The 24,920-nt window shown below is 42.5% G+C and overlaps 1 protein-coding gene across 1 annotated transcript in view; it reads left to right on the top strand.

Annotated features, from left to right (window-relative positions):
- The window catches only part of LOC138292925 (vespryn-21-like), a 270,086-nt gene extending 246,024 nt beyond the window's left edge, over positions 1-24,062 (top strand). Inside the window, exons 12-14 of the mRNA XM_069231804.1 lie at positions 14,728-14,748; positions 15,831-15,851; positions 23,477-24,062. Of these exons, the coding sequence (XP_069087905.1) occupies positions 14,728-14,748; positions 15,831-15,851; positions 23,477-23,934 (500 nt within the window). The 3' untranslated portion in view covers positions 23,935-24,062. The remainder of the gene's footprint in view (positions 1-14,727; positions 14,749-15,830; positions 15,852-23,476) is intronic.
- The last annotated feature ends 858 nt before the right edge of the window (positions 24,063-24,920 follow it).

Raw genomic sequence — 24,920 nt, 5'->3', positions numbered from 1 at the left:
CTTGTCCTGACCCGCTGCTTCCAAGGCTCTAGATACTCCAAACACTCCTTCCTCATTTAAATCCCCATTTGAGGCACAAACAGAAGCATGCCTTGGAAAATCACCGAACTCTCTCATCCGGTCAGAAAACACTTTCACACAATCCATGTCGCTCGATGCCAGCATGTTATCCACTGTGAGCTTCCTGACTATGCTGGCCCTTCCCTCAGGGCATGCTTTGTAGCAATGACCCTTGTGTAGCTCCCTGGCAGGAAAGGCCCAATTGAGAAGCCCCCCAGAATCTGCATCAATAGGTGCAATCTGGTTCAATCCGCTATCCCCTGAAATTTCCCATAGCTGCACCTTCTACAGTAGTCTGCCCTCCCATGTTGGCTCATCTTTCACATTCATGACCCACTGTAGGCTTATGACTGTTTACTCATAAATGGCTGCTATGCCCCCATCCCCTTTTAAATACCTTTTTGAAGAAAGGTAAATGAAATAATCCAGTATTTTAAGGTTTACTAAGAACCCAGTAGAATACTTCACCTGCAACAGCAAGTATGCTCCCATTAAAACATTGCATGCCTAGAGGAAAACCTCATGCTTGGTGGAAAACTATTTGCGCCTCAGAACCAGTTACATACTTCAAAACGATTGGCCCCTTGGTGGGAAATAGTACAAACAATAATCCCTTTACCCTGAAAAATAAAAGCAGAATCAACTATTTTGTCACAAGACTGTTGCAGTTCCAGTGAATATCCCATCACATTGTGGAAAAAACAGTACTTGCAGAATTTCTGTCATGTGTCAAGGATAGTTAAGGATACTGCAAATGCTACCTAGTTACTGTGCAATATAGTGGGGTGTTACCAGTACATTAAGAGGATACCCCCCCTAAATATTGCAGGTTGCTACCGATAAAATCAGAGTGATACACAATATTCCAGTGGTATTGGCAGCGAGACATGAGCATGTCATAAAATGCGGGTGGTGCTTCCAATACCAGTGCAAATCAATATGGCAGTAGAGTGCCAAGTACACTAGGGTGTGCCCCATGAAGCCGGATTGAGAACTGTGTGCTGGTGAATGTGCCATCTTGTAGTTTGTAATATCTATTGCTGAACAATAACTTAAAGTATGGGTAGTTGTTTCAGGGGTGTTTTGGTGGCAGGTTACTGGCAGTGATAATATGGTGCTGTCTGTGACGTTATTGTAGTTTATTATAGCTGACAGCAGAGTGCAAGTGTATATAGAGTGTTATCAGCAACATAACATTTCTGACTCCTTTAGGGTGTGGTACAGTGCCCATGATGCATGTGGCTGATTGTAAGCATTACAATTCATGACCATCTGTAAAGTGGATCCATCCTGCAATTTTCTTCCCTTTGTCCTCAAAGTTTCCTAGTGTGTTTTTACTTAGCACAGTTTCAGAGTCCCAAAAAACAGGTCTAATACTTCTTGAAAGACCTTTGTAATGAAATGCATCTTTTTGCATGTTTAGCCCCACTTTTTGGGGCTGATGCTACTGGTCTTTTGACTTTGGCGCTGAGGTCTGGTTAGCAGGCCTCAGTGTACTCTGTGTTTAAACCTTTACAAAAGTATGTTTAATTTGCTATCCTCAATTAGCAAGCACTGCCTTACTTATAAGTCCCTATTATATGGTACCCAGGGCATATAAGGCAGAATGTCCACACAAACCTACAGCACTGTTTGTGCCATCCTGCGTGTTCAAAATATGAAAGACACCTCAGCCTGCTACTGCAGACTGAAAGGGCAGTGTGCCACACTGCTAACTCAACTTTGCTATTACCTTTAAAGAAAAAGGTACCACTTCCCTTAAGTATATATGTCAGACCCCCCTAAAGCAGACACACCAAGTCCTATGGCAGTGAGCAATATATTCCTTTGTTAGACATATGTTTTATTTCTTTCCAGAAACATTGGCAAATTGTCGTTTTGCTGGAGAAAGGTTAGGAGCCTCATTGGCTAACAAAGCCACTAAATGCGTCTACCATCTGAATGGGATCACCTAACCAGATCAAGTAAGATATCAAATTAATGGGAACATTCAACTTCATCAGATGGTCAGGTCAGATTTAATGGGACTGTTTTAAGCAACTTTAAGAAAGTTGCTACCCGCACCCCAGCTAATACAGTGGCCTCCCAAAAGCCATTCACACGCAGACATTTTTCTGTCCAACTGGGGAAATGTGTGAATGATTCCTCAGTCCGTGAACAAACAAGGTGTGACCACCTCCCCAGGAAGGCTTCAAAGAGTGTTGGCCCAAAAGGCTAGCTTCTAAGGTGAAGCTGCCTTTGAAGGGCTGCTGGTAACAATACTCCTGACCAGGGTGCCTTTTGTTCCTTTAGATATGTAGGAGACCGAGACAGAAAGCAGTGCTAGAATCAATTTTTCCCATGGGCGTGTAGCCCACTGTTAGCCACACCCTAAAGATGGGTACCATGCTTTTCTCCTCCTAGAAAGGATCGTGCCATTTTGGAAGGTGCAAGAATGGGGCACAATGGTATAGCCAGGTGGCACATCACAGGAACTGCATCACTAAAGAGGAGGGCACCCTGTAGCCCGTTGGCTAGTGACTGCGTGGTCCCCTTGGGGCATGTTTAAGGAATATAACGGGCACCCCTGGCATCCTTACCCTTAGTTCACATTCGTTGGGAGAAGAGAGGACCAAAGAAGGCTTGTCCTGCTGGCCTTTGATTACACAAAGCGAGGCTGCACCGCTGGGAGGACTGCACCTGCTGCACTTTTGGGCTAGTGAGCTGGGACCCTGCCTGTGGCTCCCGACATCAGGAAAACTTGATTTCCCAGTTTCACTAACTCCAGTGACTCAGTGGATCAGATGGCTGGTCTCCTGGGGTATGTTACAGGGACACAAGAGTGGAAAGAGCCCACATGGACAAAGTGGTAGCCCCCGTGGAACTTTCCCTACTACCAGTTGCCGGGTGCACCAACAAAGAAACTTGAGATAAACACAGTCTGCACCCGAGTCTGTTGGACCCGGGAGAGCTGTCAGTGACTAGATTCATTGGACTACAAGGGTTTTGCCTCCAATCGCGGTGTCACCGGTAGCATAACCACAGTTGTGCAACCACTGCAACAGAAAGAACACACATGCAGAGACCCCCCCCCAGTGGTCCTCACCACTACTGGAGCATCCTTGTAAGCATCTTTGCCCGTATCCTGATCCATCAAGACCACTCCGTTGTTTCTTATAGCGGTCTTGTGTTAAAGTTGAGAACTTGTTTTAAAATAGCTTTGGTGGCCAGGTAGCTGTGCAAAGAATCCTTTCTGGCCCCTAGACCTCATCCCTGTCAAACTTGGTCACCCATGCCTGGCCGGAATACTCCAAGTAACTTTTTCAAACTTTCAAAACGTTTTTGAGTTTTAAGTTTACCAACGCATTTTTTCAGTTCCATTTGAGAGTGGATAAAAGTTCTAAAATCTGACTCTTGAACCCTCTGGCTGATTTTGATGAGGAAGGACGCTAAATTCATAAAAGTAAGCTCTATTTTTCTAAAATGTTGTCTTTTTATTGGTGTGTGATTCTCATTCTGCTATACAAGGCTGTTAAATGCTTTACACTAAGGTTCTTTACTGAACCTTTCTGCTCGCAGCTACAGCTACCTGAGGTTGAGCTACAGGTTAAGTAAACTATACTGTTCTTTCCCAAACGAGTCTCTGTGAGTGTACTCCACGCAAAGGCTACCTAGCCCTATCATATAGTACACCCAGATCCTCACAACCTTCAATGTGCCTTAGAATTATGGAGATTAATTGTTTTCTTCACTCTGTAGCCCCCAAAGAGGTAGCCCTCCTTTGACCTCTTTACCCAGGCCCTGTCTGCTGACTGCATGTTAGTGTTAGCGTGCACCATATCTACTTACAGTGGATGCTTACCTACCCACCCCATGTAAAATGGGACTACTGATCTGGAACAAATCTGGTTCCTTATTTTAACCAATGTGGATGATCTCAAGGATTAGGCACATTGCCTTGTGCAAGAAATATTGTGAATATGGAAGTTTGATCATGAGCACCATGAGGACTTCAGGCATTACAATTCCCCTTCAATGATTAGAAGCATCATTTTGGTTTAAAATTGGAAGCGCAAGATGGAGGATGGCTGCTGTTCACAGGGAAACAAGAATGACAGTCCAAATCCCTTGCCCATTCTGGTTTGCTGGGATTTCAAGCATTTGATGGTCACTGGCACTGATTGGCCTTAGAATGTTTTTAATATATTGAATAAAGATGGCCATAATGGAGCATTGTCCAGTATTTTCATTGCAACAACCTATGTGACTTTGTAGCAGTGGAAGACCCTACATTAGGCTTCATTAATATTAATAATGAATTTATTTTAATTGCAATTCCTTCCAAAATAAGATTGCTTTTCATGCCAAATGAAGCATGTGTTAATAGTACAGTATCATCAGTATAGTTCAATGCCCATAATAATATTATCGTTATTCATGGAGGATGATTATTTAAGATCTCAGAATCCTGGCTGGCTGGTTGATTCTGAGCTTTTATTGTAGGAAGAGAACTGATTTGTGACACAGAGTGCCATAAATAAGATAGGTCTGGCTGCTGTTTGTATAGGGAAATAGAACTTCCGCAGTGTGTTCCCTTCTGTGTGAGTGTCAGCATTTTTTCGAGCACAATGTTGTAGCACACAGCAAAGGGTCCCCTCTGGGCCAATGTGTACGTTATTGTAAAATAAATATACATTTTAGTTAAACTTTTTTTTGTTATTTTGTGAGGGTATGGCAGCTCCTAAGTCAGTGCCAGCGACCCTTCGTTGAATGGTTATCATTGCCAGCTTGCCTCCTGTCCCTGCACTCTCCCAATGCTATATAGTTTCCATGGCAGGAGGTGACCTGCAGGAGGCTGCTGTAACTTGCTGCAAACTTGCTCTTGGTCCTGTCAGTGGTGCTCCATATTTGTACATTCCAGGTCCTTTCTCTGTAGCTGTTAAGCCTAGAAGGAGCAAAAACAACAAAGCTTGAATTAACCTTAGCCACTGGCAATCGCTCAAGCTGCATCCCAATCCATTGTTTTTTGGCCACCAGGCCTCCTCAGTTTGGGCCCACCCATATGCAAATCATTCTTGACCCTGTTCCTCATGGGAACAGTGAGCCTGAACTGCCAGGCCAGTACTGGAACACAAGCAGCATAAAACCAGTTCTTACTAGTTAGGGCTCTTCAGTCAGGTATAGGTTGGTTCCAGTGGCACAGTGAGCCCAGGGCCCACGTCTGGGCATACCCGGCGCACTGAGTTTGTCAATTGCAAAACCAAAAAGGTCATGGATGGAATTCTAGAATTAATCTCAGTGACGGGGATTTGTTCGGGCTGCAGTGCAACCCATTGTTGCAGGGGAAAAAAAAGCCCACAAAGAGTTGGAGTAGCTTGGATGCTGCATTCTGAACCCACTACAGCTTCTGGAGGAGCCGGGCTGGGGCTCCAGGTAGAGGCTGTTCATGTATTCTAGCCAGACAAGTATCAGGGGGGTGTTTTCAAGTACTCCCTAAGGGATCCCCTGGAAGTGGATTATGCATTTCAGCTTATTTAGTGAATTTAATGGCATTATTAGCTAGTTCACAGAAGTAATTTTTGGGGGTGATTTGTAACTTTTGTACCTCTACTAACTATAGCTGTAAAAAATCTGGATGTTTAAGTAGGGCTTGTTTAATTCTTGATTGAACAGTTGAGGGTGACAATCCACGTGCTTTGCAGAGGTGCCATCCTGATGAGCTTGAACTTTTCTTGCTAGTCCTTTGATGCCTCCAGGGTGTTGCCATCTCTTAGCCCAGAGGCAGCAGGCAGCATACTTTCCTTGCTTTCCCACACAACACAAGGCTCTTCTACACTGGCGGTATACCCAATGTTTTCCACCCTCACTGTTCCTGGAGTTTGTGGCTTCTGCAGGCTATAAGAAGGCTAATGGTTTGGAGCAGAGTATTTGATATGAAAGGACATATAACTTACAACCTTCTGGCTCTAGTTTAAATCAGTTTTGTTCTTATACCTGAATTCCTTCACTTCTTCCTGAATGTGTTCGGTGTCACTGCAATATGTATGAATTCTATGAACATTGTGTGCTACATGAACGGGGTCACCTTTGAGAGCACCATATATGTAGCACAACTAAGAGGTCTCCGCATCTTTCTTGCCTTTTGAGTAATGCGTGCCCTGTACCTCAAAGACCAATAGAGGCTTCCTCTGTTTCTGTTTTCTGAATTGTAGACTGAGCTCACAGATATGCCTTTCAACAGCCCCTGGCTAGAACTACTTTGGCTGACTTGTTTGGGATGCCTGGCCTGTGTCCTCTAACTACACATCTCCTTGGCTATTTATCAGTTACTCATTTCTACTATGCAAAGACTAGGAAGAAGGCAATGGATACCCTCCCTGCTCTGGGTCTATGGGCAGCCACATGTGAAGGTGGCACACTTTGTCACAAGCCGTTGCCCCTAGTTTGCCTTTAGTACTGCACCACTGGAACCACCAACTTGTACTTATTTAGGACTTTAGAAGGATGCTCGACCTTGTTGGCACACTTCCAGCCAGTATCTCCTACCCACAGAGTGCCTTCAGCAGAGTTAGACTGGCTTACAGGACAACCAGGCAGTGCCTTATGGGCTGGTATGACATTTCAGCGTGTGTGCAATTATTTTTGTCCGTTTGTGGGCTTTTTTTATGGTTTGCTGGGGCAGTTTTTACTGTTGATTTTCCAGTTATTAAAACAGACATTACCTGCAGCAAGGTCAAATCCTTGCAGACTTCCATACCGTGTGTTAGAAATGGGGTCTCTAGTTGGCAGTGGTTTGCACCCTCTCTAAGTAGGGACCCTCACTTTAGTCCAGGTAAGATGACCCCTGTTTACCCCTTTGGTAGCTTGCCACGAGAAGGCAGGCTTATCTCAGAGGTAATGTGTAAAGTGTTTGTATACACACACTCACAGTAGCAAAGTGAAAACACTACAAAAGGACCACCACCAGTTTAGACAACAAACCAATCTTTATCTGCATAAAACAAGACTGAAACAACATAAATCCAACATACACAAGTAAAGATATCACTTTTTAAAGGTTTCAATAAGTATTAATCCATAGGAGTCAATAGTTGTATATTTTTAGCACAAAGTACCTGGGATGCATCAAAAAACAAACAATGCTGACCACAGGGGAGGTGAGGTGTCAAAACGATGCATTGTTTTCTTACTGCACAGGTGATGTGTCAATTCTTTTTTCGCAGGAAATGTGATGCTTTGATTTCCAGACAAGCAGCCTCAGTTACTTACTGTGGTGCGGGGTCAATGAGAAATTGATGCCCCAGGGACAATGTGTGGAAAATCCAGGCGTGCTTTGTTAATGGAGCTGTGCTGAAAGAAGGCACTGCGTCGATTCTGCTGCCACAAGACAGGTGATGCATTGATATTCAAGCCAGGGGACAGGAGCTGCATCGATTTTTTTCTGCTGCAATGTCGGTGCATGGATTTTTTTCTTCAGATCACCAGCTTAAGCTTCTAAGGGACCAGAGACTGGAAAGTCAGGACTTTCATCAGAAGATGAAGTCTTTGATGTCCCTGAGACTTCTAACAGGAGGCAAGCTCAGTTCAAGCCATTGGAGAATCTTGAAAAGCAGGGTGTAGAAGGCAAAGTCCAGTCCTTTCACTCCCAGGACAAAAGCAGCAAGCAGCAGGCCAGCACAGCAAAGCATCCCTAAAAACAACCAATCACACATGACCAGAAGTATTCTTCCAACTCCCACAGATTGGCACCAAATGCATATGACTTTGTTATAACAAAGTGCTTCTTCTTTTATGGGTGAGTTTGTGTGTGAAGTATTGTTTGTGTGAAGTATTGTAGATGGGCGAGTTGTTGAATGCTACATTCGACTCCTTCACGAAGAGCACTACACACAAACTGGTTCGCTTTAGTGCCAGGGACTACTCTAACAATGAGTGCTTTTTGAAATATAAAAGAAAAATTTGTTTATTACCTATTTTTTATATCAGGGAGTAAGTGGCAGATCTCTCAAAACTAAAGTTTGCCAAAAACATGACAAAACAAATAACTTGTTGACAACCAAAAGACTGTGGCCACTACCAGATCTATTGGCTTCACCGAATATGGGGAAGCACTGTGAAGAGCAGAGGCTCTTATCTTTCCCACTAAGAGTGGGAGTCTGTATGATTCAATGAGAAGCCTTTCTTCAAGAAGACCCTTTGAATACCTCATGTATCGCTACCAAACATATTCCACTAAGGGTCAATTAAATTTCTGATGCATTTTAAGGAGCAAGAAGATAAGGAAAGAGTTTTTTTTCTCCTAGGACTGATTCATCAGTTATCCTGCCTGTCGCCCTCCTATGTCTTCTTTTCATAATCATCTCCAAGTCCGGGACGGGGGGGGGCAGTATATGTGTGTATATATTTATGTGTGTGTATATATATATGTGTATATATATATAATTAAAAGAACTGATGTTCTACATTTCCTTGAATCTTCAGTTGCCCTTTGATGATCATCCCTCTACCATTGGCAACTGTTTTAGATAGTTCAATCAGCCCATTGTTCCCAGATATCTGATTCATGCAGCAGTTCAGGGGTGTCTGAGGAAAGAATGGAGAGATCCCGAGGAAAAAAAACCTAAGCCATGATTCATGAATAGATTGTATCCTTCGACAAAGTGCATTGTTGATCTGCCACACAAATTGACCATTGATCCCTTGTTGTCTAATCTTACTAGACAGTCTAAGCTACTGTTGTAGAATATTATCATTCAAGATTTTGTTGACAAGAGAGCAGAATCCTCTTTGAAAGAGCGAACTCAGTTTAAATCTTGCCACAAAAAGCAGGAATTTACTGTTGATGCCTCCCAATCTTTGGAAAAGTACTGCCTGTGTTTGCCTTTGGCCATTCAAGAGGGAGAGAATGTTTATCAAAGTTTGCTGTGGTGGAATCTCAGGCTAAATATCTGCCAGATATCACCTTTAATAATATGAAAGCCACTGCAGTGGCGATTGATGATTTGGTAGCAGCAAAGAGTTAAATATTTTTAAGAAGTTGGAATCCTACTAACTGAAAATCATTTTTTCTGATAATATGGTTTTCTGAGAGTATCTTGAGAATGTAACTGAAAAATCTTTCAAAAGCAGGAAGCACACTAGCCATTTAAATTCCGACATATGACGACTTAAAAAGCAAAAGCAAGACGCATGAGCCATTTTAAAACCCTTTATTACCCAACCAGTCTGGAAATGGCTCTGACGAACTAACGGGTTTATTGGATCATCTCTACGACCTTTTACTTGTATCTCAATCTCATAAGAGTATGGTCAACGAGGCACAAGACTGGTATGGACTGTGGGCCCTAGGAAAGTTTGGTTTTCTTCTCACAGGTTCTGCTACATGGTTTCACACAGACATGGGAGTAGTTTGTCTTCTTCCAGCCAGGAAGTTCAAGCTGCTTCTGACACGTTCATATCTTCTTCAATCTGGCTAAGCAAAGGCAGGATAGTTTCTACAAATCTCTACGTTTCATGGGTTGCAGCATAGGAGAGAATAGGGATAGTCAATTAATTAGTCATTTAGTTGGTAATTATCTTGTTCTGCCTTTTTCTAGGCAACTTGCTTGTTTATGGTTCTGTGGGCTTGTCAACATTTGGGTCCATTGTTTCTTCACATTCTCCATCATTGGAGACGCTCATCAAGGAACTAAAAGAAACCTTATTCCTGCCTCTGACTGCTGTCTCAACTTGAGCTGCAGTGGTGGTTAGATCTTTTCAGTTTATGAGTGGGTCTGCCTATCTTCCCATGACCAAGAGTAGTCACTAGAAATGGCAGCAAGAAGGAGTGGAGATTACCTGAACAGGCGGTGTTGGATTCATTGACAGAGCAGGGACGGGGGTCTCACCCCTCCCCTACTCTGCAGGTCTCTCAGAGGGAAATGAAGGGTTCAAATCTAGTTATCATAATGGACAATTCTGTAGCCATGAGTACACCGAACTGGCAGTTTAATACAGGTACATCCCTCAACCATCCAGTTCATACCATTGTGAGCTGGGCAGAACAAATGTGCTGTCGCTCAGAGCAATATATATATATTGATATATAAAATACGTATTTTCAGACTGGAGGTGGGAGGGAAATGCCTTGCACAGACAAACTACTTAAGGCATAGCATCCCAGAAGTAGATCTTTCAGCAGGGCACCACAATGCATATATGCCTGATTTCTTTTTTTTTTGTAGATTTCAGGATCATATAGCTGTGTGGACTGATGCACTAGCATGACAGTGCTCAAAGAGCCTGTTGTACACATTTCCTCCTGTTCCTCTAATTCCTCATCTGATGACAATTCAGGGAAAGCAGAGGTAATTCTAGTGTGTCTATATTAGCCAAGAAGACATTGGTTTTCTCCTCATCCCTGGGAGATGTTGGATTTGGTATGGGTTTTTCCACTGCAGTTGTATCCTTTGTCTCCTCCACCCCTATTACCCATATTATCTTATTAGCGGTTGAAGTTAGCTGTTTGGAGGCTGAAAGGGAACAGTTTAGGAAGTTAGAAATTTTCTTTCTATCACTTACTCTATATAGGCCTCAACCAGGGAATCTACATGTAAGTAATATAATCGTCTTTGGGTTTCATTATTAAAGTGGTGTGACAATCTCTCTCCTGACCTTTGTCCTTCAGTTTCAGCAGAATGGCTTTGACCAAGGTTGGCTGATTTTTACTTTGAGACTGCAGTGGGCTGAAGAGCTTTTTGTTCCCCTCATGGTCCACCTTCAGAGATTAAGAGTTAATTGTCAAGACTTTTATAGGGTTTTGAGGTTCAAATACCTAGGTTGGGAATCTTCCTTTGATCTTTTGAGGCTTTGTAGAAAGCTCATTTTGAGCCTTTAGAGGATGTCCCTCCTAAATGTTGTGACCTGGAAGACCAGTTTTTGGTGGCTTGTTAGATCTGACAGCCTTTGGGCATGTGGTCTTCCCTAAAGTCTTTGCCTGTTTGCCTCCCATTTTTTTATGCTTTCTTTTTGTTGGCCTTAGGACTCTGAGCACCTTACCACTGCTGACCAGTGCTAAAGTGCGTGTGCTCCCTCCCCTTAACTTGGTTTGATTAGTACATCAACAATTGGCATATTTCATTTTCTAATACGTTCTTAGTAAAGTGCACTACAAGTGCCAGGGCCTGTAAATTGAATAATACTAGTGGGACTGCAGCACTGCTTGTGCCACCTACTCATGTAGCCCTTAAACACGTCTCACGTCTGCCATTTTAGTCTGTATGTGCAGCTACACTGCCATGTTGACTTGGGATTTAAAGATTTTTTGCCAAGCCACAAAATCTCCTTTTATTACATATGTCACGCCTAAGGTTGGCCCTAGTTAGCCCATATTGCAGGGTACTGTATAATTAAAAGGCAGGGCATATACTTTTTACATGTCCTGGTAGTGAAAAACTCTCAAATTAGTTATTCATTACTGTAAGGCCTACCTCTCATAGGTTGAGTGGGGATTACTTATTACTTTTAATGAGATGTAATTCCTGATTAAGAAGGAGTAGAAATGTCATGTTTAGTACCTATGGAATTGAAATAATAAATCCTCCTCAATGATAGTGGAGTTGCAATTTTGAAACTGACACTTTTAGAAAGTTGCCATTTTCCTGCTCCTCGCCCTGTGTGCCTGCACCCTGTCTCCAAGGCTGAGCTGGGTGACAGCTTGATGTTGTGCATTCCTTCAGACAGACACACAGAGCTTAGGTGAGACTGATGGGCATCAACATCCTGAAGGCCCATCCTGGGCAGGATGGGAGGGAGGACCTGACACTTACACCAGAACAGGCAGTGTCCTGCTTCGACAAAAAGAGCTACATACCCCCTGTAGTGAGTCTGGAGACCGGGCAAAAAGAAAGGACCTCTGTGCACTTCAAAAATCGTTCTATGAAGTCACTCCCTCTCCAACGGCACAACTGGGTATAAGTAAGGCTCCCAGTTTTCCATTTTTACTGATTTCTACATATGAATACAAACAGAAAACCATTTATATTCCTATCTGTATTTATTTTTAAATGTGGATACAAATGGAAATTGGATTCTTTTTTGAGTGATTCTAAATGCTGACATTCATGACTACCAGGCCAATAGCTGTGCAGATTGACAGGCAAGGGGGTTAACAAAGTAAAGGAATTTTTGTAAAGAGCCTTAAACAGAGCCTTAAAATTGATTTGCCCAACCTTGAAATTAAATTTGCATGTTTTCTTATAAGTGCAGATTTTATCATCGGAGTTTATACCTCTGAAACCTGTCAGACATTAGGACATGAGTGCACATTTACTGATTAAATAAATGTAGAAATATTTCAGCTTCATTCTTCTAAGTACTGGACCTCTGAATCTACCAAGTCAGTACATAACTGGACCTGTGTAGCACTCTGCCACTCTGGAATGCTGTGCTGTTACAAGGACTGCTGCTCTGGAAGAACTACTTTTCTGTTCTGCTGCCCTGCTGAGGATTGACTGGATCCAACTCACTTGATCCCAGAGTGACTTCAAGGCCTTGCTTGCCTCCTGTTCTTTTGAAGGCACAGAGACACAATACTTTCACCCATTATCCTACAGTACCTGGACTTGGCTTGCTGCAAGTCTTGCCCTTCCAAGTGGTGCCAATCCAGTCCGGAGCCCTTGGAAATGGGTATTAAGTATTACATCGGCTGGAACCTGTGCATCAATGATGTTGCACGAATAGGAACTAATGCATCACCTGCTGCGAGATTGGGTTTGATGGCTCACCACTATTGCAGGGTCCTGATCGGACTGGCGCATCACACTCAGAACCTCTGCATTGCCTCCGGAAGCACAGGTTCGGAACCAACGCATCGCCGCCACTGTGTGGAGAAGATCAACTCTTTGTTCCCTCTAACGTGGATTAACTTGGCTCATTACAATCACACTGCTGCATTCTGAGGCGACACTTCGCTCAAAAGAACCGATGCATCATTGCAGTTGCGTGGAGAAATCCAGCACTACACCTCAACTGTGTGGAGACCATTGCATCTCGTGCTGCAACAAGGATCAAGGTACTGTTGCTCAGTGGGCCCTTTATGGGTCCTATAGGTAGCCTGCACTCCACTGGGGGTGGTCTGAACTCTTGACTTTCTCCTGGTCCAGAACGACCAGGTTCCCCAGTAGGCATTTACTGCTTCTAAGTGTTATTTTCACATTTCTTCTTTAACAAAAAATATCTCTACTTCTGCTGATTGGATTTTTGTTGTTTTGGTCTTGTTTTATTTTTAAACATATAATCTGCTTTTCTAACTTGATGTGGAGTCTTTGTGGCGTTTCACTGTGTTACTGTTTGAAGTGTTGCACAAATACTTTACACATTGCCTCCTAAATTAAGTCTGCCAACGTGTACCATGCTCTCAGAGGGTGAGCACAGGTTAATTTATGGTGTATATCTGACATACACTGACCAGGATTGTGCTTCCTGCTGGGACAGGGTGCATACCTCTGCCAACCAGAAACCCAATTTCTGACAAGGCTAATCTCACACCAAACATTTAGGGGGTTAGCTGCCTTAATCGTCTAATCTCAGTATTCTGGAGGACCATATAGATTTAAAAAGCTAATTCTTTATTCCACAAGTCACAGGAAATTATTTTTCCTGTCGTGGTTTAAGATTCTGAATCTACCCGAGTTGGTTTGCTTGATGTGGTCAGAGCTGTTATGATCTGTTTGGCTCTGTCAACTGATTTCAGGGAATGTTTTTTTTTTTTTTTTTTGTAAATTACGGCCAAGATTAATTTTTAGAAAAGTCCTCCATCTCTACTTTGAGTTGTAACATCAAGGAAGTGATTTCAATTTCCTATTTAGGTTCTGAACAAACATTACCAGTGTCTATTCAAGCTCGTTCGACAAGAGGGATGGCTGCCTCATGAGAAGAGCGGAGGGGTGTTTTTGGCAATTATATTTTTGCAGCTACCGGTGCAACGCAATCTACCTTTGTTGAGCAATACAGGTTGAATTTGGCTAAGAGTTCAGAATTATATTGTGGCACAAAACCTTTGGGCTGAAAGATTGTACCATAGGTGGCAAGGTGAATGAGATGTTCATGTTTTTTTAAATTAAACGTTTGTGCAGCATTATTCTGCCGTGAACTGTTCTTTTTGGAATTATATTGTTTCCCTGCAGTTGAAAGTAATGGAATGAGGAGTGTGGATGTGGAAGGTAATGGTTACCGTCAATTAATCTAGACATTATATTCCCCACATCTGATTTTTACATGTTTGTTTTTAAAAAGATATTTACCCAAAACCAGGATGCAAGGAGTTACTTGTGAAGTACGATAAAATCATATTGAAGAGGCATTTTGAGCAATAGGATAATTGTCCCCATCTATAAATAACTGACGTGCAATGAATGAGAAAGTAAGCAGGCCATGACAAGCCCCTTCAATTGTGGTATTAAACGGCAATATGGATTTTTCACTATCATTAAATGCGGGAATGTGTGTTTATTGGTAGAGGTGCTCTAAATACCATGTTATTGGGCCACATTCATTCTCACGGTCATGGCATAAATATAGTGTAATTAAATGTCCCCACTGGTTTGTATTTAATTATCTACAACTTGACACCATAGATTGCTTAATAACCAGAACACGGTAATTTACTTAACCATACATTAAATGAAAATGTCTTCGTTTCTTTGACAGGTAGTTCCTTCGTTGCTGTAGGTAAGAATTTCGATGTAACCCTTTGAGAGCTCTCGTGTACATGTACAAAATGCACCGCTCACTGGCTTCCTTCGACATGGGCTGAATTGTTTATTGCAGAAGGGGGAATGCAGTGTCCAGTTGCTTTAACAATTATACTGCTATCAACTAGATAGTATGATTCCAAAACACAAATGTGTTCATTAATTCATTGATTTATTCACTAGAGATTGACAAGAAGCAAAGGGACTAGGCCCTTAACTTATGGATGAAGTAAAACAATGCGTCATGTGCTTAGTTTCTGTTGCAGACGGTTGTGAGGATAAATCTTAGTAGGGCATATTTTTAATGAGAATTGATTAAAAGAAAATAAATTACTTGGAAGAATTTCAGTAATCATGAGAATATATAACTGCACATTCGATTCCAATGACCCAGCACAAATAATGAAAAGAACCACATGAAGTTCGGTGAGTTCTCCTGACACAGTTCGAGGCTAGTCACTAGAAATCATTAAGCATCATTATGAGGCAATGGCTGTACTAAGCAATGGACAACAGCAACGTTTGGAAATGACGGGCCATGGCCTGACTTCAAGCTCCACGGTTCCCGTACTTACTTTGAGCAGCATGAGTGAACTAATTCCCAAGGAAAGGAATTGATGTGATCTCTGATTGTTTATGGATTGCTGTTCACTCTCATAGCAGTGATAAGATTCTTCTGTGGAACTGAGTTACTCATCAGGGAAACTCCACTAATGTATGGCACTGATGGATCAGTAGCACTGCAGTCGAAGGTGAAGGGCTGTTCTTTCCCTGGAGGGGAGATCTCAACTGTCGACCCACTGGCCTGGGTATAGATAAGGAGATGGCAATCCCTTTTTAAATTAAGTCCAACTGGAATCCGGCAATATGTCTATAGGAGTTTTATGAATCTTGTATTGCTTTGAGCAATTGTAGCATCTTACTTCAAGTGAAAGAATGATGAATGTGTTAGGAGCAATTGGGGTTGGGAAATCAATCATATTTTCACAGTGAAATTCCTAGATATTCTGTTCCAACTGCCTTCCAGTAATCTATTACATTGTCTTTATTTATTTTCAGAAAATGTCCGTCAGTATAAAGGTAAAGTTGCTTTCTAAAAACAATACTTCTGGACGTTGGCTAAGATTTACATAATACACAATCTTATATGTAGAAAACAAACAAGCACCTAACCAATTCATTTCAATTACCAATGCAAACGTGTCTCACTACATTAAGAATTAAACAGATATTTCATCAATAATATTTTTATTATTAGTATGATTTAATTACTATTACTGTTTTGTAACGTATTATAGCCATTGCTAATATTAGCAATAGTAATATTACTAATAGCAATAATTGTAAACATTACTACTAATATTATTGCTAATTTTGTTAGTACTATTTCTATTAGTTGTATTATTGTTATTATCAATATTATCGCTATTCCTGTAATAGTAATTACGGCTTTTCGTGTACCTACACTCAGTTTGCAAACATTAGCATCATGAATCCTAGAGCAGCACTCTTTTTACTTATTGTGAAACAGCCAAAAACAAACACTGAGAACACATTACCATCCTTCTTACCTTTTAGATCAACATGTATTCTTTAACCCCTTCGCTGCCAGGCCTTTCCCCCCTCCGGTGCCAGGCCTTTTTGTGGCTATTTGGGGCAGTTTGCGCTTCGCCCCTCATAACCTTTTCTCCACATAAGCTACCCATGCCAAATTTTTGTCTTTTTTTCCAATGTCCTAGCGATGCTAGAGGTACCCACAGTTTGTGGGTTCCCCTGAAGGAGACCAAGAAATTAGCCAAAATATAGTGAAAATTTCGTTTAAAAAAAAACAAAAAAAAGAAAATGGGGGGAAAAAAGGGCTGCAGAAGAAGGCTTGTGGTTTTTTCTCTGAAAATGGCATGAACATAGTTTGTGGGCTAAAATCACCTTCTTCCCAGCTTTCAGGAACTGGCAGACTTAAATCAGAAAACCACATTTTCCAACACAATTTGGGCATTTTACTGGGGCATCCCCATTTTTTTTTCTTTTGTTCTCTCAGCCTCCTTTCAGTTAGTGACAGAAATGGGTGTGAAACCAATGCTGGATCCCAGAAAGCTAAACATTTCTGAAAAGTAGAGAAAAAACTGAATTCAGCAAGGAGTAATTTGTGGAGATCCTACAAGGGTTTCCTACAGAAAGTAACAGCTGAAATAAAAAATATTGAATTGAGGAGAAAATCAGCCATTTTTCTCCACATTTTACTCCGTAACTTTTTACTGCAATGTCAGATTTTTTAAAGCAATATACTGTTACGTCTGCTGGCCTCATCTGGTTGCGGGGATATATAGGGCTTGTAGGTTCATCAAGAACCCTAGGTACCCAGAGCCAATAAATGAGCTGCACCTTGCAATGGGTTTTCATTCTATACCTGGGTACACAGCAATTCATTGATGAAATATAAAGAGTGAAAAATAGGTATCAAGAAAACCTTTGTATTTCCAAATGCGAACAAGATAAGGTGGTTATTTGCATATCTCTGAATTCCGGAGTGCCCATACTAGCATGTGAATTACAGGGCATTTCTCAAATAGATGTCTTTTTTACACACTGTCTTACATTTGGAAGGAAAAAATTTAAAGAAAGAAAAGGGGCAATAACACTTGCTTTGCTATTCTCTGTTCTCCTAAGTTTCCCCATAAAAATGGTACCTCACTTGCATGGGTAGGCCTAATGCTTGTGAGTGCAAAAAACATGTCAGATTTCCATGTAGCATTTCCTAAGTCCCTAGCTGTAGATTGTGGCCTCTAGCTCAGCCGGCACCTAGGGAAACCTACCAAACCTGTGCATTTTTTAAAACTAGACACCTAGGGGAATCCAGGATGGGGTGACTTATGGGGCTCTCACCAGGTGCTGTTACCCAGAATCCTTTGCAAACCTCAAAATTTGGCCAAAAAAACACCTTTTTCTCAGATTTTGGTGACAGAAAGTTCAGGAGTGTGAGAGGATCCGCAAATTTCCTTCCACTCAGCGTTCCCCCAAGTCTCCTGATAAAAAAAAAAAAGGTACCTCACTTGCGTGGGTAGGCCTAGTGCCCACGAAAGAAAATGCCCCAAAACACTATCTGGACACATCAAAATTATCAAATACAAAACTACCCGATTTTGCGGGGGTGCAAATACGTTTTTGGTCCTGGGCTCAGCAGCCATCTAGGGAAACCTACCAGACCCAGACTTTCTGAAAACTAGACACCTGAGGGAATTCAGGGAGGTGTGACTTGCGTGGATCCGCCAGTGTTTTCTTACCCAGAATCCTCAGCAAACCTCAATTTTAGCAAAAAAATAAAAAAAATCCCACATTTCTGTGTGGGATCACTGCACCGGGACAAATGTCCCACCACCCAACGTTCCCCTCAGTGTCCCGGTAAAAATGGTAACTCACTTGTGTAGGTGGGCCATGTGCCTGTGACAGGGAACAGCCAAAACATGTTGAAACTGAGGGGGAACCAAAGCGGGTCCAAAAGGGCAGTTTGAAAAAAAAAAAAACATTTTTAGGCTGACAAGTGGGGCAGAATTTTTATTGGTATAGATGAGACAATGCTGGGTGGTAGGAATTTTGTGGATTCCTGAAGGTTCCATCACAAAAATGTGGGAAAAATGTGTGATTTCCAGCAAAGTTGTAGGTTTGCAGGGCATTGTGGGTAAGAAAATGGTGCCATGTGCATGTGAAGCACACCACCATGGACTCACTCAGATGTTTAGTTTTCAAATGTGTCTAGGTCTTGTGGATTTTTCTACATGGCAGTGTCCCAAAGTCCAAAAAGTGCAGCCCTCACCATTCCAAGTGGGACTGTTTTGAGAGTCAGCCAAGCTATCATGGCCCAAATTTAAAACCAAAACCCAAAATAATCAAATGTCCTCTTGCTTGCCATGGGATAAAATGTTTGTGCGCTGGGGGAGAGCTGAAAGACTGTTACCCACTTCAGTTGGGGTGGGGGCATAACCACGCCCATAACGGTTGGTAGCCACCACCACACTATTTATTTATTTTTTATTTTTTTATTCCCTGGCATCGTGTAGACTGACACCCCCCCCCCCCTCGGGTGTGGATCCGGGGTAATTACCACATCTGTCCACTGGTGTGCAGAACAGCTTTGGCCCCATTTATTTGGGGTGCGAGTATGGCCATACCCCCACCCTCTTCTTTTGAAAAGAAAATCTTCCCTGGTCTCAGGTGGGCTTTCTGCCCCTTCCACAAAATAACTTGATCTGCCCCCAAGGGGGGCAGATATGGCCAACAGTAATGTGCCCCCATGGCGAGCTACCCTTGCCCAAGGGGCTGCCCCCCCAAACAAAACACACCCCTACACACATACAGACACAAACACACACCAATCCCTGGTGCTTAAGTGGTTTCTGCCACCCCCTACCCCCAGGAGCAGATTGGCCTAATAAAAATAGGCCAATCTGCCCTCAAGGGGGGCAGAAATGGCCTAAAATAAATTTGTCCCCCAGGGGAGCGACCCTTGCCTAAGAGGGCGCTCACCATAAATAAAAAAAATTAAGTAAACAAAAAAATATATGTCCCTGGTGTCTAGGGTTTTCTTCCCCCTCTCCCTCCGGGGGCAGATTGGCCTAATTATATTAGGCCAATCTGCCCTTGGGGAGGCAGAAAAGGCCTAAAAATATTTTGCCCCCATGGGGAGTGGCCCTTGTCCAAAGGCCGCTACCCTCATTCAATAATATGAAAAAAAAATCCCTGGTGTCTAGTGGTTTCTCCCTCTGTTGAAAATAGGCCGACCTGCCCCCAAGGGGATCAAATGGCCTAAGAGTAATTTTGCCCATCGGGGAGCGCCCCTTGCTTAAGGGGTCGCGCCCCACTTAAAAAAAACAAAATAAAGATCCCTGGTGTCTAGGGGTTTCAATTATATTTTGTAAGTTTACGCTGCTTTTGCGGGAAAAAATGATGCAAATGTGGCGCTAAAAAAGTATAAATCAGGCCCATAGTGTCATGGGCCACGTGTTGGCATAGAGGTGGTTTAGAATTAGAAAAATAACATTTCTACGAAAGTACATTTGTAAAGCGTAAGAAGAATTAAAAAAAATATATATTTTTTTTCTTTTTATAACCTAGTTTGTCAGAATTAAAATATTTATTCAATGCTAGAGGTTTGAACATTACCATTCTAGAGGCTCATTTCCTTCTTTTGCTGTCTACATTTCCACCCCCTCCTTACTATGTATTCAATGTATGGAAATACCAATATTCCAAAAAGGATCTCTGGGAGTATAGTTGATGAATAACCCTGCTGAATAGCAGCTTCCATCTAAACACAAGACTGGAATACTTAAGTCATATCTACTGGATCTGCTCCCACCACACGCCTGGTTTTGCTGTAGTGGGAATCCTCATTCTTTTAAATGCGCAGAAAGAGAAGGGTGCACATATTTGGGGATTTCTAATTTATTACCCAGTAACTAAGTAGATACTCACGGTGTGAGTAACTACATTTTGCAACTAACAGGTACCAAACAAACATCAGGTATTCAAGTGGAGACCTTTCCGATGCCTGAAGATGCAAAATGCCTTCAAACAACTCCAATTCAGGTAGCGTGTAACCAGTTTTTTGGGGGGTTACAAGGTCTCAGAGGCTCAAGGGTGTACATTGGGTTCACATGTGAGAACCCCAGTGATTTGCGGGTCACACATGGTAGACTTCCTTAAGCCCTAAAGGAAGCTGTAACCTTTGTGGAGGACAGGAACATTGACAGCTGTTTCTCATCCCTCCCGCTGATTTATTGCCACATGTAACATGGGCTCTTTAAATCCCACAAACCTATCAGAGAATCTCTTGCTTCTGAAGGTGATTACAGATGACCCCACACTGAACTCCCACAATCACCAACACAAACAATGGTATTTTATAATAATTACAATGCGTAATGAGCTATTCTTCTACAAACCATATGAGCAGTGCTTAATTTCTAAATGTAAACGTCCCAGAGCCTTCCTCTTAAACATGCAGTTGCTACATTTAAATGTGAGAGAACCGAATACTGAGGCAGCGTAATCCCGAAGCCATCTCCTGCCTCTTTAATCCATTTACAGGCCCCTTCTGCACACTCGTGCAGCTTTCTGCTTTCTCCTTTTGTGACGCATTTTCGTTTTTCTCTATCTCCGGGCCGTATTTATACTCCGTTTGCGCCGAATTTGCGTCGTTTTTTTCGACGCAAATTCGACGCTAAACTAACGCCAACTAACGCCATATTTATACTATGGCGTTAGAGGCGTATAGCGCCAAAGTTCCCGGAATGTGCGTCATTTTTTAGCGTGAACCCCTTCCTTGCGTTAATGATATGCAAGGGAGGCGTTCCCGTCTAAAAAATGACTCCCAGGCCTTTACGTGGTATTTATACTCCCGGGCAAAAGAGACGCCCGGGAGTGGGCGTGGCTAAAAACGGCGCATTTGCGCCGCTTTTTAACGCCTGGGTCAGGCATGGCGTTAAGGGACAAGTGGGCTCAAAATGAGCCCAGAGTGCCCTCCCCTGCCCCCAGGGACCCCCCCTGCCACCCTTGCCCACCCCAGGAGGACACCCAAGGCTGGAGGGACCCACCCCAGGGACATTCAGGTAAGTTCAGGTAAGTTTTTTTTTTTTTTTTTTTTAAATAATTTTTTTTGGCATAGGGGGGCCTGATTTGTGCCCCCCTACATGCCACTATGCCCAATGACCATGCCCAGGGGACAGAAGTCCCCTGGGCATGGCCATTGGGCAAGGGGGCATGACTCCTATCTTTACAATGATAGGAGTCATGTTGATGGGGGATGGGCGTCGAAAATAAATGGCGCAAGTCGGGTTACGATGATTTTTTCGACGTAACCTGACTTGCCCCATTTTAAGACGCCCATGCGCCATTTTCCCCCTACGCCGGCGCTGCCTGGTGTACGTGGTTTTTCTCGCGCACACCAGGCAGCGCCGGTCTGCTTGCGCCGGCTAACGCCATTCAATAAATACGGCGCCCGCATGGCGCTTCAGAATGGCGTTAGCCGGCGCAAAACTTTTTGACGCTAAACTGCGTTAGCGCAGTTTAGCGTCAAAAAGTATAAATATGGGCCTCCGTCTTTCCCATGTGTGTCTTTTGCTCGCAGCAAATGCTTGAGGCAGAAGAATAAGCCCCGGCCCTCAAAAGTAAGTGCCGGTGCTCGGCACCGGAAACAACAAGCACAAATTAAGCACCGCATATGAGTAAAATTTGCATCGTAATATGGAATACCTCTAAGAAAAAAAAAAAAAATGAGTGAAAGCTAAATACGCCTGTGTTCATTGCACTTTCTTAACCTAATAGTCTTTCATCCCTAGTTACTCTGCAGCATTATTTATAAGTTGATAACATTTGACGAGAAGTCATGGTTAAAAGTATTTGCATCAGCATTCTGGAATCGGATTCTCGTTTAACAAAATCTATCAAGCAACTAGTAGATTTGCTGCAGCAAAAGGGTGTTTTATGTTTTCTGGCTTCAGGAACCTACGAAGCAAAGATGACTTTTGCACTGGGTTGTATATTTTGTATCCCAGTACTGAAAACAATTCTCCTGTTGATACTTTTAGAGAACTTAAAAGCTACAGTCCTTGTATCTTTAAAATTCCAACATTATGGAACTTGCCTAAGGGCACCCTGCTGTCAGACTTCAGCCATTGCAAACACTGCAGTGAATGGAAAAAGCCCTCTACAGGTGATTCAGTCTGATCACAAACAATTTAGCACATACAACCCCTGCTAACTTGCTAAAAAACGAAGCATACAAGCTCACATTGAGGCCTATAATCTAGGCATAGCACTTTATTCCGTCCAATACATGGACCTAGTGTATATCCACCCTTATAGTTAGCGTTCTCAAATGTGTATAAAGGTGTCTCTCACAGTGCAATATCACTTTAAAGTGGAAGGTTTTCTGTATGACCTTGATGTCTTGGTCTATATTGAACTTCTTTAGGAATTCCTATGGGACACAAGTGGGGGGAAAGGGACGATGTTATGGTGAAAACGACTACCGACTGGGGATATCTGTGAGATATCTCATTCTCCATTTCATATAAAGTTTCATCAAAGTCCTGTGATTCCTGTTCTGTAGGCCTGCGGAGAAAAAAAAAATGTACTGTTAATTTAGTCCACTTGAAATGTGTGTGTCCAGCATCAAAATGTAAATGGATTCCAATTTATTTAGGTCTTGCTCTTTGTGGAAACAAATAATTTGGTGTGATTCCTGAGCAGGAAGCCCACTCAGGCAGGATGTATGCCCAAGTGGGTAATTTCTAGAGGAACAAAACCAAACTGCTTGTGTGAAGTGAAAATTATTTCATCAAGAGAAGCGAGTGTGTCTTTGGAAATTTTTGAATCTTAAACGTGACTTCTACTGCCCAAAATGGTTGCCCGTAGTATGGCAATCTAGGCTTGAAGTCCTTTGAGAATCCAATGAATCAGGGTATGGTTAAGAAAAATATTAAATATATGTACTATTCTCTAAACTCCACAAAAGTCACTCCAATTTTTATTTTTTAAGACAAATGTTCAGTATTGCGCACTACATTGTTACACATTCAACAATGCTACAATATTGTTATTATATGGGTATGCTAGCAAATGGTTTTGCTTTTTCTGATCACATTTCACTTTCCCTGGTTTAACTCTACTCTTTTCTTTTTATCTCCTGTACATAATTCCGCACCCAGAGAATGTGATTCTGGATTCTAAAACAGCGCATCCTCTTCTCTACCTGTCGGCTGACTTGAAGAACGTGAGCCTTGGAAGCACCAAGCAGAACCTTGACAACAACACAGAACGATTCGACTCTGATCCCTGCGTCCTGGGTACGACTGGGTACACCAACGGGAAACACTACTTCGAAGCAGAAGGGGATGCAGGCGTCCTTGTAGGGTTTGCGGCTACATCTGTGCCCAGAAAGGGCCCACTGGACTTATCCACTGATGCAGGAATCTTTGCTCATCCTCGCGCCAAGGGAGATAGCCCTGATGTAGTTGGGTCACTTTTAGACTGTGACCAGGGGCAGGTGCTTTTCTACGATGCAAGCACAAACACAGTCGTCAGCAACCTGGTTTTGCCTAATGGTTGCAATGAAGAAATGAGACCCTTCATCTTCCTTGGGGTGGGAGAAATAAAAGTGTCATAAAAAGTAACCTTTTTACATATATTTGTGTGCCTCTGCAATTAAAGGATTAAAGAGCTGTAGATCACAACATTGTATTTTATGCTCCTTGATTTAGATGATCAAAATAAAAGCACAAATTTTAAACGTAAGTGGCTGGATCTTGTCAAATCTTTTTTTTTACAAGCTCACACCTCTACATAGGTGTCCCCTTATACTACACACGTGCCCCAACATTCAATACTATGGAACTGAACGACAGTTATCTGCTTGTGTGTTTAGCTTTCACGCACAAATACACCTTTAACGAGAGTAAAACCATTTTTGAAATTCATAATTCAAAAAGGATTGACTCATACAAAGATTTGTGTGAGTTAATCTACTCACACTGGCAGAAAGTGGGGGGGGGGGGGGGGATAGGTGTCCCTAGACCAGAATGCCTTGAGTGTTTGGACTGTGGATAGTCACAAACTTCCCCCCAGCGTATTCCAACCCAGAAACTGGTTGAACATTTACTTTTGTCGCCATACAAAGGCCATGTTTTCAGCACCCTATGTGTACTTACAACCCTTTGTCAGTTATCCCAAAGTCCAAGGTTCAGACCATCTACAGTCTGGTTCAAGGGAGTGTGTTCGGGGTGCTATCTTTAGAAACAGTGAACAGCTGTGACTACTATACAATGAAAATAGGAGACAGCCCACAAAGCAATTGAGATGGTGACCCTGACTAATAATTCCAGTGGAAAGCGCGTCTCATCATTGGTGTACTATTATGTGTGCACGGCTGGGGGGACTGTCCATCTGAACATCAGTCAGCCCAGCTCAGCGGTTAATGAATACTACTGAGAATTGTCGGTTCTAAGGATTTTTTATCATGTCACATCTCTGCTCAGTTGTTGGTCCTCTGTTCATCAAGACATCCAAACTTCTGTGTCTTGTCCTAAATAACAAATGTGTCCCAGAAACCATGCATACATTTCTACATAAAGCTATATGAATGTTAAAAACTGG

Source organism: Pleurodeles waltl, chromosome 4_2 (assembly GCF_031143425.1).
Source record: "Pleurodeles waltl isolate 20211129_DDA chromosome 4_2, aPleWal1.hap1.20221129, whole genome shotgun sequence".
Taxonomy (NCBI): domain Eukaryota; kingdom Metazoa; phylum Chordata; class Amphibia; order Caudata; family Salamandridae; genus Pleurodeles; species Pleurodeles waltl.
Note: the sequence above shows the minus strand (reverse complement) of the source record. Positions and strands in the feature narration are given on the sequence as shown.